Genomic DNA, 11,196 nt, shown 5'->3' on the forward strand with positions numbered 1-11,196 from the left:
TATGTTGGAACTTTTGAATTCTATGCTCTTTTTCTCCTTATCTCATTTTGCTATATTCTGGATAATTTGCTTCAGGTCTATGTGCCAGTATAGTCATACTTTTTCTTTTTTCAGCAGTGTCTGATCTTCTAGTTAACACAGACTCAGTTTTGCTTATTAGAGTCTCTTTCAGATTGGCCTTTTGCTGGATAGTGTCTTAATTCCTAGTGTTTATCAGTTTAATAATTGAAAACATGTTTATTTTGTAATATCAGATTGTTGCTTATCTCAAGCTCTTGGGTGCTATTCTTATTCCTTTATTACATTTGGCTATAAAGATATTCTTATGTATTTTCTTCTGAAAGTTTTGAAGTTCCACCTTTCATACTTAAATCTTTATCTAAAATGAAACTTTATGTATTATAGGAAGTAGAGTTCTTCTGGTTTCATAGTCATATAGGCTGCAGATTACCATGTGGTAATCCTAGGATCGTAGACATTCCCCAGTGATCTGCAGTGCTACCTTTGTCATAGATGAAGTTCTCACACATTTGTGGTTCTGCTTTTGTAGGCACTGTCCTTATCCATTGGTCTGCGAGCATCAGTGTTACCTTATCCTAACTTCATAGCTTCATAATAATTCTTGATACCTAGTACTATAGTTTCCTCTTCTTTATTCACTGTATATCAAGGTGTATGAATAACTGATAGCCTTAACCTGCAGGAAAATATACTCTTTTAAGAGAACACTCCTAAAGAATTTGATCATATCTGTATATCGATCTATATATAGATCACATCTGTATCTCTTGGGTCTTGGAATGGCACACTAGATGTCATCCAGGAGTTCACACACAGAAATCTCTTGTTAATCAATCTAATTTAGCCATCAGCATCTTTTTACTACTGCTCAGTGCTGCTACTACTATTTTTGATCAAGTATGTTCTTTAGTAAAGGTACTGAGCTAGGCATTGCTTCAGCTAAAAAGACAGTAAGTCCTAGTTACATCACAAGAGCATGCATCTGGTAGAGGGGATAAGACAAGTATATGAGTAACTCAAACACAAAGCACAGTAAATTAAGTGCTAAACAAGAGGTTAACAGCTTTTTTTTTTTTTTCTTTTTACCGTTCAAGGTTTGGTCATACCTATACCCTTGGGCCTCAAAGGAGAAACAATAATTCGGCTGGTGGCAGCGGGGACAGTTGGGTAATAATCAGTAAATATCTCATTGGGATGTATAATTTGAGATGGATCTTAAACATTTTATAAGTATAGCAGAGGGTATTAGAAGAGTGTCATTTCAGGTGGCAGGTACAGCATATGTAAGGCACATAGGGAGGAAAAAGGAGACAAGTTCAAGTGGCTCTCTTTGGCAGGAGCTTATGGAGTTAAAGGATAAGGAGTAGATATGGCCATAATAAAAGAAAAATAAATAGCTTGAATGCTAGTGTGACTTTATATTCATGCTATTGTCTACAGGGAGCCATTGAAGGCCTTTTGAGTGGGAGGGTGAAGGGGGGACCACTTCCTCCTCTCCCATCCTTTGTGTCTCCAGAGCTCTAGACCCTTTGTCTCTGTCCAGCACAGCAATGTGTAGAAATTTAAGCTGTTGCAGTAAGCTTTCACCCTCCTGGCCAGCCTATGGGGTCCCTCTTCTTGAAGAGTTGTCCAAAGTACAAATAGAAGCTGGAGAACTAGATTCTAGTAAAGCCCACCCACTCTGTAAAATACCATGTGAAGCCAGAAGGTTGAGGAGAGGATTTTCAAAAGAGAAGATTATTTTGGTGGATTTTAGCAGTAAGGAGTTCTGGTAGCATAGTGGCTAAGGCACTGATTGCTAACCAGAAGGCTGGTGGTTCAAACCCACCAGCCACTCCTTGGGAGGAAGATAGGGCAATCTACTTCAGTAGTGATACTGCCTCACTATGAGTCGGGTCTGACTCGATGGCACATAACAACAATAACAACCTTTAAGTTATGATTTTGATTCTGGGGTGTCAAGGAGGAAATTGATAAGAAAAAAAAAGGGGGGGGTGCAGATAGTTAATTCAAAATAGTGAGCCAGGAGAGTGGATTGTAAATTGTCAGCCTTTTAGGGCAGCGCAGGACTAAAAACTACTTCCGTAGTGATACCGCCTCGGAAATCCAAGGAGGGGTCGCTATGAGTTGGGTCCGACTCCACGGCACATAACACCACCAACAACAGGACTAAAATTGGTACTGGTGAACAAAGAAGAGTAAAACGAAAGCAACTGGACGGTCAGATTGAAGCAACTCATCAGGCCTTTGAAGCACTATTACTCCTGCTGTAATGTTGAAAGCACTTGGCCTAAGCTGTTGCGATGGGCCGGAAGAAGCTATATGTGTTTGATGATCACAGTGGTTTTTGTGACGTGTACTTTGAGGTCATCAAGGTAACTGAGTTGGGGAAGGAAATACCCTTGGCATTGCGAGAGCCTGAAGGTCTGAGCAAGTAGGCTTGTGCTGGGGAACCAATAAAGGAAGCAGAGCAACGCTTTCCTTTTCAGCTGTGGTTAGGCTAGGGTGTGTGGACCAAGCCGTCGGTGGCAAGGTGCAGGATTCTACCGGGGGCCTAGGACGCCCAAGGATGGGTCACTCTTAGCCCCCGGGGGCCTTAGAGAGCTCCGGCTTTCACGTACTGGCTGGCAAGGGGGATGCGGAGGCGTATGGCCTCGCAGCTATGTGAACTCCATTCGTTCTTTCCCCTGCAGGTGCGCTTCTGCAGCGGGCGTCCAGGGAAGGCAGGACACTGCGGAGGGAGGCGCCCGCCATGCCAGGTCCCCAGCTCCCCGCCTCGGCCTCCCGCCCGCCGCCCCCGCGGAACCGCGGTCCGCAGCCGCTGTGAAGAGTAAGAGGAGGCGCCGGCGGAGCAGGCACCGCCCCCTTGGCGAGCTTCTCGACCTGGCGGCCTCGGCAGGACCCATGGCGGATTCCTCGCCCGCGCTGTCCCTGAGGGAAGGCAGACCCCGGGCATCCCGGCCCCGGGCTCCGCCGTCGCCGCCGCCACGCTCGCGCTCCGGCTCTGAGTCCGAGGAGGCCGAGCTGTCGCTAAGCCTGGCCCGCACCAAGACCCGCTCGTACGGCAGCACCGCCAGTGTGCGGGCGCCGCTGGGCGTCAGCGTCTTCGAGCGCCATGTGGAGCACCAGGTCTGCGCTGGCGACACGCTGCAGGGCATTGCGCTCAAGTACGGAGTCTCGGTGAGCAGGGCGCGCCGCCGCGGCCTGGGCCGGCGGCTGTGCCGGGGCGGAGTGCGGGATGGCTCTTGGAGGAGCAAGGGGTGGTCTCGGGAGGAGTGCCTGGGGGGTCCAGGAGGCAGCCATCCATTGCCCTGCCGCAGGCACTCACTCGCCCGGTGCTGACTGCTGGTAACAGCAACGGTCGCCAAGGCAGATCCTGCAGCCAGAAAAGGGCGGGCGTCCAAGGCCCAGGCTCCCTCCCCAGGTACGTGAATCGAGTTCCTGGGTGCCCTGCCCAGACTCAGCAGATCTGTCCCATAAGGAAGGCCAAAGAGGACCAGCGTTTTGGCACCACTGGGAGCCACATTTACCAGATTTTCAGTTCGATTACACTGTTAAGTATTTACTCAAAAGCCAAACTGAGGTGTGGACTTGAGCAGAGACTTTTGTTCTCTGTGTAAACAAGTCTTGTGATGAGTCAGGAACGGTAGGTACACTTGTTCCCACTGGATGGTTCTAGTTCTATCGATTATGCTTCTTTATTTAGAAGTGAAATTATACCCGTGGGCTCACTGGCAACTGTGAATGTGACACCTGTCGCTAAGCTGCAGCCAGGAACTATGGTCTAGGTGAGCTAAAGGGCTGTGTTTATTATAAATTTATAAGCGTGTGGGTCTTGGGCATATTGTATTACACCTCTGGGAAGAACATGGAAACCCGAGGGAACAAATTGTTTCATTAAATTTCTTATAATTAACTTTGAGCTATGTGATGGCCTTTTTGCATTTGAGTTCTGTATCACTTTTCAATGTTCTTTCCTGAAGCACCTTAGACAGCAATAGGAAGAAAGATGATCTTACCTGTATCTTTTTCTTAAAGTGAAAGTCTTTTTGGTCCTTCAGACCTAATGACAGACACTGAGTAATCTACTTTGCACATTTGAATGGAAATATGCTTACCTATCAGGTTCTTCTATCATTTAAACTTTTTGAGAGCAGGGATCTTGCTGTGCAGTCATGGACTGACATTATCCTGCCATGGATAGCCCCATACAGTGGTCTTGGGAGATCTCTAAATGTGAACATAGACCAACAGTTCTCCATGTATGTACGTTAATGGGGCCTGATTTGGGTCTAAGCCAGAGGGAAGCAGAGTTGGGAAGTATCATAGCCACCTTCTGCTGAATGCCAACTGTGTGCCAGACATTTCACTTGTCCTGTCGTATCTTATTTAATTTGATTTTCACAATAAGCCAAGAGATAGGTGCAATTAATCTCTTTTTTTAACAAGTGAGAAGATGTATGAGAGTAAGGATATTTTACAAGTATGATTACTCATTGGGAGTAGCTTGAATCAGCATAGGGATAAAGCATTTGCTTTTCCTTAGTTATTAAGATTTCTACCGTTGTTTTTAATCCTGATCTTACTGAGAGCTCTCTCAGCATCCTGATTACTGAAGAAGGAAGGTCTTTTCTGTCTTGTTTCTATGAGTCCTACCTACTAGGTCAGGGTGACTATTCCTAGGAATCCATTCCTTGCCCCCCCCCCCCAACACACACAGCACCATAACCTACAGCCCTCTGTGGTCTCACTTAAGTTACTTATAGCTCCTAAACATTTGCTCACTGAAGTTCTCCACCTTTGATCAAATGCTTTCTAATCTCTGTTTTCGCTGATCAACTTCCTGTCAACCTTCTTACAACTCTTTTTTTAAGTTAAGATATAAATCAGACTTTTCATAACTTTAATAAAGACTTTTGATGTTAAGATGTTAAACTGAAGTATAATGTTTGAGAACCATAATCTATAGTCATAAATCACAGGGTTTCTCGACCTCAGCACTGTTGATATTTTGAACCTGATAATTCTTTGTTGTAGGATCTATCCTGTGTTTTATAGGATGTTTAGCAGCATCTTTGGTCTCTACTCACTATATGCCAGTAACATCCCCTGTTCCTACCCCAAAGATGTAACAATTGAAAATGTCTCCAGACATTGCCATATGTCCCCAAAACAAAAAAACTATCAAACTCACTAACATTGAGTCGATTCCGACTCATAGTGACCCCCTTTCTGAGGTGGTAAATCTTTACAGAAGTAGATTGCCTAGTCTTCCTTCCATGGAGTGGCTGGTGGGTTTGAATAGCCAGCCTTCATGTTAGCAAAATTATTCTGGTTGAGACCAATTGGTTTATTACATATATATTTCATAAACTTTGGGTCCTGAACTATAATTAATGAAATTTTTAGAGACTCTGCTACTAGCTATACAAAACCAGTGAACATGACAATATTTAGCATAACAGTGAAGGGATACTCTTGCTTTAATTAATATCTATAGCTATTAGTTGGGTTTATTCATTGTAAATTGAGATTTTAGTTAGAAGCTAAAAAGTCAGAAAAGTTCTTTTTTCCCCTGACATGAAGAAGTCAAGTGAGTTAAGTTTCTAATATTGAACTGCTAAAATCTACAACATATTTAGAGTTTTGTTTAAAAGGGTAGGTGGTGAGATGTTGGGGGTTAGAGACCCATGGCAGAGTACTTGGAAATTAAGAATCAGTCCAGGCAGACAATTGACTTTAACATTCCATGAATCATGCATAAGTAGAGCACAGCTCTGCAGTTTTGTTTTGTTTTTTCCTTAAATTTTTATTGTGATTTGGGTGAAAGTTTACATAGCAAATTCATTTTCCATACAGCAGTTCACATATACTTTGTCTCATGACATTGACTGCAATTTCCCACAATATAACATCTCCCCTCCCACTTATTCCCCATAGTTGCCTCTTCCCTGTGTCCTTCCCTCCCATGCACTTCTGCCCCCCAAGCTGTCTCCCTGTGCATACATAGCCCTTCTATTCTTCCATGATTGATCTCTCCAATGTGTGTATCTACCTAACTTAAATGTTCAGCTCATATGCCTGTCTTTTGTTTGGGTGGAAGCCACAGGAGTGGGTTCGATCCCAGACCTGAAGGGCAGGTAGGGGCCATAGTCTCAGGGGTTCCACCAACCTCTATCAGACCAGCAAACCTGGTCCTGCCGCAGACCAGCACAGTCACTGGGCTCGGTTCTATAACTCGAAGAAGATTATAGGTGAATAGGGAGTCGGCGAATTGGCTAACAGAAGACAAACAACTCAGAGGCTGCTTGCAACTGAGAGCGTTTATTGAGTTATAGGGCCAAGCTTTTATGGTGCATGTTAGTTCCTTCTACAAAACCACTGACCTTTCAGATATTGATCAGTCAAGCACAGGTTTACGCAAAAACACAGAAAGTAAAGTACCTGATCAAAAACAGTAAGTTTACAAGTTCCCATTACATCACAATTCTAAGTACTACAACAATAATCATAATTATTGTTTTGGCCTTTTTGTCGTATGCCCTGAGACTTCCCATTACGTCAGGATCCTTTTCTAAACAAATTCTTTTTCTGTCCTTTGGAAATATTTACTTTTGAAATTTGCATTGTATCTTTTCACTAATGCTGTGAGCCACTTTTTAAACTTGCCTTTTGTTCATTAGTTAATAAACACCAAGGGTTTCTCATATTTTTGTACAGTCACTGGAGATGTTGGTCCTTGGTTTTTTCCAGAATGAGTTCACTTTGTTCCAAATCATTGAAAAAATTTCCAACTGGGTCATTAGTTAAGTTCTTATGGTCCATTTTTAAAATTGCTTGAAGTACTGGAGGCAATTGTTCCTCTGGAATGTTTTCCAGGAGTTTCCTTTGAAGTCATCCATGATTCTGTGGAAAATACACCCTCTCCCAAGGTAGGTTTCAGGTCAATGCCATCGCCTGATCCTCTGACGTCTCTCTGCTCCAAGAAATCTTTATTGTTCTTATTGTAACTAGCAACTATTGAACCAAACAACATTATCAAAAACATCAGCAAACAGGAACAAATGGTAAAAATTGAGAGAGCACACTTCACCCCGGGAAGCTTAGAGTTTCCTTGAAACAGCCGCTTCAGACCGGTGACTGTGTCACGCGGACCCCACCGGGGCTGTCGTGGCATGGTCCCTTTTTTTTTTTTATGATTTTGAGTTTTGTTCCACATTGTTCTCCTACTCTATTGAGGATCTCCTACATACATCCCCCTCTGAGTGGATGACAGTGGTAGCTGGGCACCATCTAGTTCTTCTGGTCTCACAGTCATATAGGCTGAGGATCACATGGTGCACTAGTCGCTTGGACTAATTGTTTCCATGTGTCTTTGGTTTTCTTTATTCTTTTTTGCTATGGACAAGGAGACTCATTGTTGCATCTAGATGGCTGCTTGTAAGCTTTTAAGATCCTAGTCATTACTTGCCAGAGTAGTATGTGGAACAATGTTTTGCCAATTGAGCTTGATGTCCCTTGTGACCATGGTCCTACAGCTCTGTAGTTTTGCTTATAGGGACAGGAACTCTCAGAGAAGACTGTCTACTGGTGACAGCTCCCCAGCCACTCAGTTGGGAGACCAGGCAGGACTTCAATTCCTTGGGAGCAGAGATTGGGAAAAGCCAGTAGTATTCTAGATATAAGGATCTTCCCAGAGACAAGGAGTGAAGATGGGAACCTGGTTGCCAATCCTGGGTCACAGGGGAACAAGTTGGAAACTGGTTCTCCAAGTGGTGCTCAAGGGCTGGCAGCATGATGCATCTCAGGATGTTGGAATAGATCCTCATACTTGTCTGTACAGGAGAGAAATGCCCTGGGGCAAGTGAAAACTAAAGGATCCTGTAATTCTCTATTTTTAATAGGCCATGGTCTCTATGGTTGTTTCCAAAGTACTGTCCCTCCTTGGGGGTCTTTGTATTGGCTGTTTTGTCTGTTTGGAACACACTTTCCCTGATAGCTGTATGCAGGGCTGGCTTCATGGCTATGTGACTGCCACAGTTGCACAGGGCTCAGTGCTTAGGAGCTCTGGTGGCATAGTGCCTAAGGCATTTGACTGCTAACCAGATGGTTGGCAGTTCAAACCTACCAGCCACTCCTTGGAAGGAAGGTTGGGCAATCTGTTTCCATAGTGATACTGCCTCGGAAACCCAAGGATGAGTTGGGGCCGATTTGACAGCAATGAGTGTGGTTTTTATGGTGTATGCCTGGTTTAAAGCTCTGCTGTCACCATCTTGAAATTTTTAATAATTTGTGAGCAAGGGCCTACATTTTCATTTTCTACAAGGCCCTTCAAATTATGTAGCTGATCTCGGCTGTGTGACTCACTACCTTCACATCTTTTGTTTAGATGTCTCCTCCATGAGACCTCTCCTGACCACTCTGTTTGAAATTGCAACCCTCCTCTAGACCAGCATATCTCTCTCCCTTCCCTGCCTTGTTTTCCCAATGGTATTGATCATTTAACCAATTTTCGTATTTGTTTATTCCAGCACTTACGTTTCTGGTGATATATTAGTGAGTAAATAAAAATCCGTTCCCTAATGGAACTTTTATTTTTGTCAGTGGAGACAGTAAGTAAATAAAATATATTTCAGATATTGATAAACAAAATAAAGAATATAAAGCAGGGAAGAGAGAGAGGGCTGGTGGAGGTGGCTGTGATTTAAAATAGTGTGGCTGGAGAAGGCCTCACTGAGGAGGATGTGAAGGAGGGAGCCATGTAGATACCTGGGTAAAGAAAATTCCAGGCAAAGGGAAAAATGTGCTAAGACCCTGAGGTGGGAGCATACTTGACATGGTCCAGGAACAGTGTGGCTGGAGTTTTAGTGAAAAAAGAATATAGATGGCTCAGATCCTATAGGGTCTTAAAGGCCATTGTGAGGATTTTGGCTTTTTTCCGAGTTGGGAAGTATTGGTGGGGTTTAAACAGAAGTGTGACATGACTAACTTAAACATTAAAAGAATCACTGTGGCTCCGTTTTAAGAATAGATTGGGGGGGGGGTTGGCAGGGAGCAAGTGCCAAGGAAGGAAGGCCAGATAGGATGGAGGCTTTTATAGTAATGCAGGTGAAAGAAGATAGTAGCTTGGACCAAAGGCAGTAAAGAAGGAGGTAGTGAGAAGAGGTGGGATTCTGGATGATTTGCTGATGTGTTATGAATTTTCTACTTAGTTCTTCACTGTTAAGTTTGAACATCTCTGCCCTAGAGATGGGTCCAGGGATCTAGGAGGCTTCTCTGCAGGAAAAAGGAATGTGGAGATTTAAGAACCTGTCCAGATCTGCCCCCTAATGAACCCTAGTTCTTCTGCCAGTGATGTAAAAAGTATCTTTATGACCCTTTCCCACCATCCTCTTTTGCTTATGAGATAACATATTAAGTCATTAATAAATAGCATTCATTATTTTATCTTTTTTTTTTAACAACTTTCATTGAGTCTGGTTGGGTTAAGGCCCTGTGCTGGGGCTACACGATAATACTCACGTGTTGTCCTCATTTTATTCATGGTGAGTTCATCAGCTATTGATTTGCACTAGCCTGTAAGCTATTTGAGAAGCAAGGGAGCTTGTCTGATTTCATCTTTGTATTTTCCATGCACATTTGTGTGGACTTAATCCATAGGAAAGCCTGGCTGGTATGAAATCACTGGGCCCTGGAGTTGAGCAGGCCCTGAAAGACGGCCAGGTAGTGGTTGAATGAGGAAGTGCATTCTGCTTTAGACTTGAACTAAAAATTTTGGTTTGAGGCCAGCTCACAACCTGCAGAAGACTGTTGTTGTTTTTTGGTGTGTTTGTTTCCTCTCCTTCTACTAAAAGTGTGTCTTTATGTAGTATTAAATATAGGTTTAGTTTTGAGCATCTCTACCAGATAAAGATGTACTTGAGGAAGTGGTCTGGGAAAGTGAAACTATTTGTACTAAGTTGAAATACAGTTCAAATCTCAGACATAAACTTGCTTGGGCTGGAATTTCCCTAGCTGAGTTTATCTCCACTGAGACTTTAAGGCTCCTTTGCGAACCCTGTGTGCTAGACTTAGGTATTACTTTTGCATTGACCCCAGCCCCTTCTAGTTAGATTCAAGCTTCTGAAGGAAATTGACCAGCTCCCGGCAGCCACAGAGAGAACTTTGGAAACCTTGGAAAAATGTCCAGAGAACAGTATAGACACAAAGTGGAAAAGAGACAACAAAGGGGACCTCTTATTTGCATAAACTTTTTTTAGTCCCTTTGCTGTCCTCTGGCAACTTGTGTATCCTCTCCCATCTCCAGAGCCAAGGCCCCAGCACCCTCAGTCCCTCCCTGTTTGGTTTTATTCCTAGGGTCTTCTCTTCCTCCTCTGATTAGCTGCTAAGCCAAGTCCTTTCTTAACATTTCCCCTAACAAAAGCTACATTGCCCAGCAAAGATGAAAGATTGTCATTTCAAGGGAACAAAAATTTTAAGTTAAAAAACCTGTGTATAAAAATCTTTAATGTTTTAACTTTAGCCCTTGCTGTTGGTGGACAAGGAGCTATGGTTGCACAGTGGTTAAGGCATTCAGCTGCTAACAAACAGGTTGACAATTCAAATCCACCAGCTCCTCCACAGGAGAAAAATGAGTCAGAGTGCTTCCGTAAAGAGTTACAGCTTTGGAAACCGTGTAGGGCAGTTATGTTCTGTCCTGTTGGGTCACGTGAGTTAGAATCAGCTCGATGATAGAGGGTTTGGTCTTGGATTTGTTGGTGGAAATTATTAACCTTTGCTGGTCAAACAGAAGAGAACCTTAAGTAGTGAGTGCTATGTGTACTGAGAGAGTTGTAAAAGTTTCCTTTAAAAATTTGGAGTTTTAACAGATTTCCAAGTATAGGCAGTCCCCAGATTACGAGTTCCATTCATAAGTGTGTCTTTAAGTTGATTTGCAGGTAAGCCAAATAGGTGCATACAGTTCTTATTTAACCTTACTTTAGTGTGGTGTAGTGGGTAAGGCATTTGGCTGCTAACCTGAAAGTCAGCAGTTCAAACCCACCAGCTGCTTTGCAGGAGGAAGTTAAGGTCATCTACTTTCATAAAGATTTACAGCCTTGGAAACCCAGTGGGGGCTGCTATGAGTTGGAATTGACTGGATGGCAGTGGGTTTGGTTTTGGATTTTTTTTTTTTTT

At 43.4% G+C, this 11,196-nt stretch overlaps 1 protein-coding gene across 1 annotated transcript in view; it reads left to right on the top strand.

Moving 5' to 3' along the window:
- Window positions 1-2,925: 2,925 nt before the first annotated feature.
- The window catches only part of LYSMD2 (LysM domain containing 2), a 20,612-nt gene continuing 12,341 nt past the window's right edge, over window positions 2,926-11,196 (top strand). Inside the window, exon 1 of the mRNA XM_007935168.2 lies at window positions 2,926-3,201. Within this exon, the coding sequence (XP_007933359.1) occupies window positions 2,926-3,201 (276 nt within the window). The remainder of the gene's footprint in view (window positions 3,202-11,196) is intronic.

Source organism: Orycteropus afer, unplaced genomic scaffold (genome assembly GCF_000298275.1).
Source record: "Orycteropus afer afer isolate SDZICR_OR568_19922 unplaced genomic scaffold, OryAfe1.0 scaffold00026, whole genome shotgun sequence".
Lineage (NCBI taxonomy): Eukaryota > Metazoa > Chordata > Mammalia > Tubulidentata > Orycteropodidae > Orycteropus > Orycteropus afer.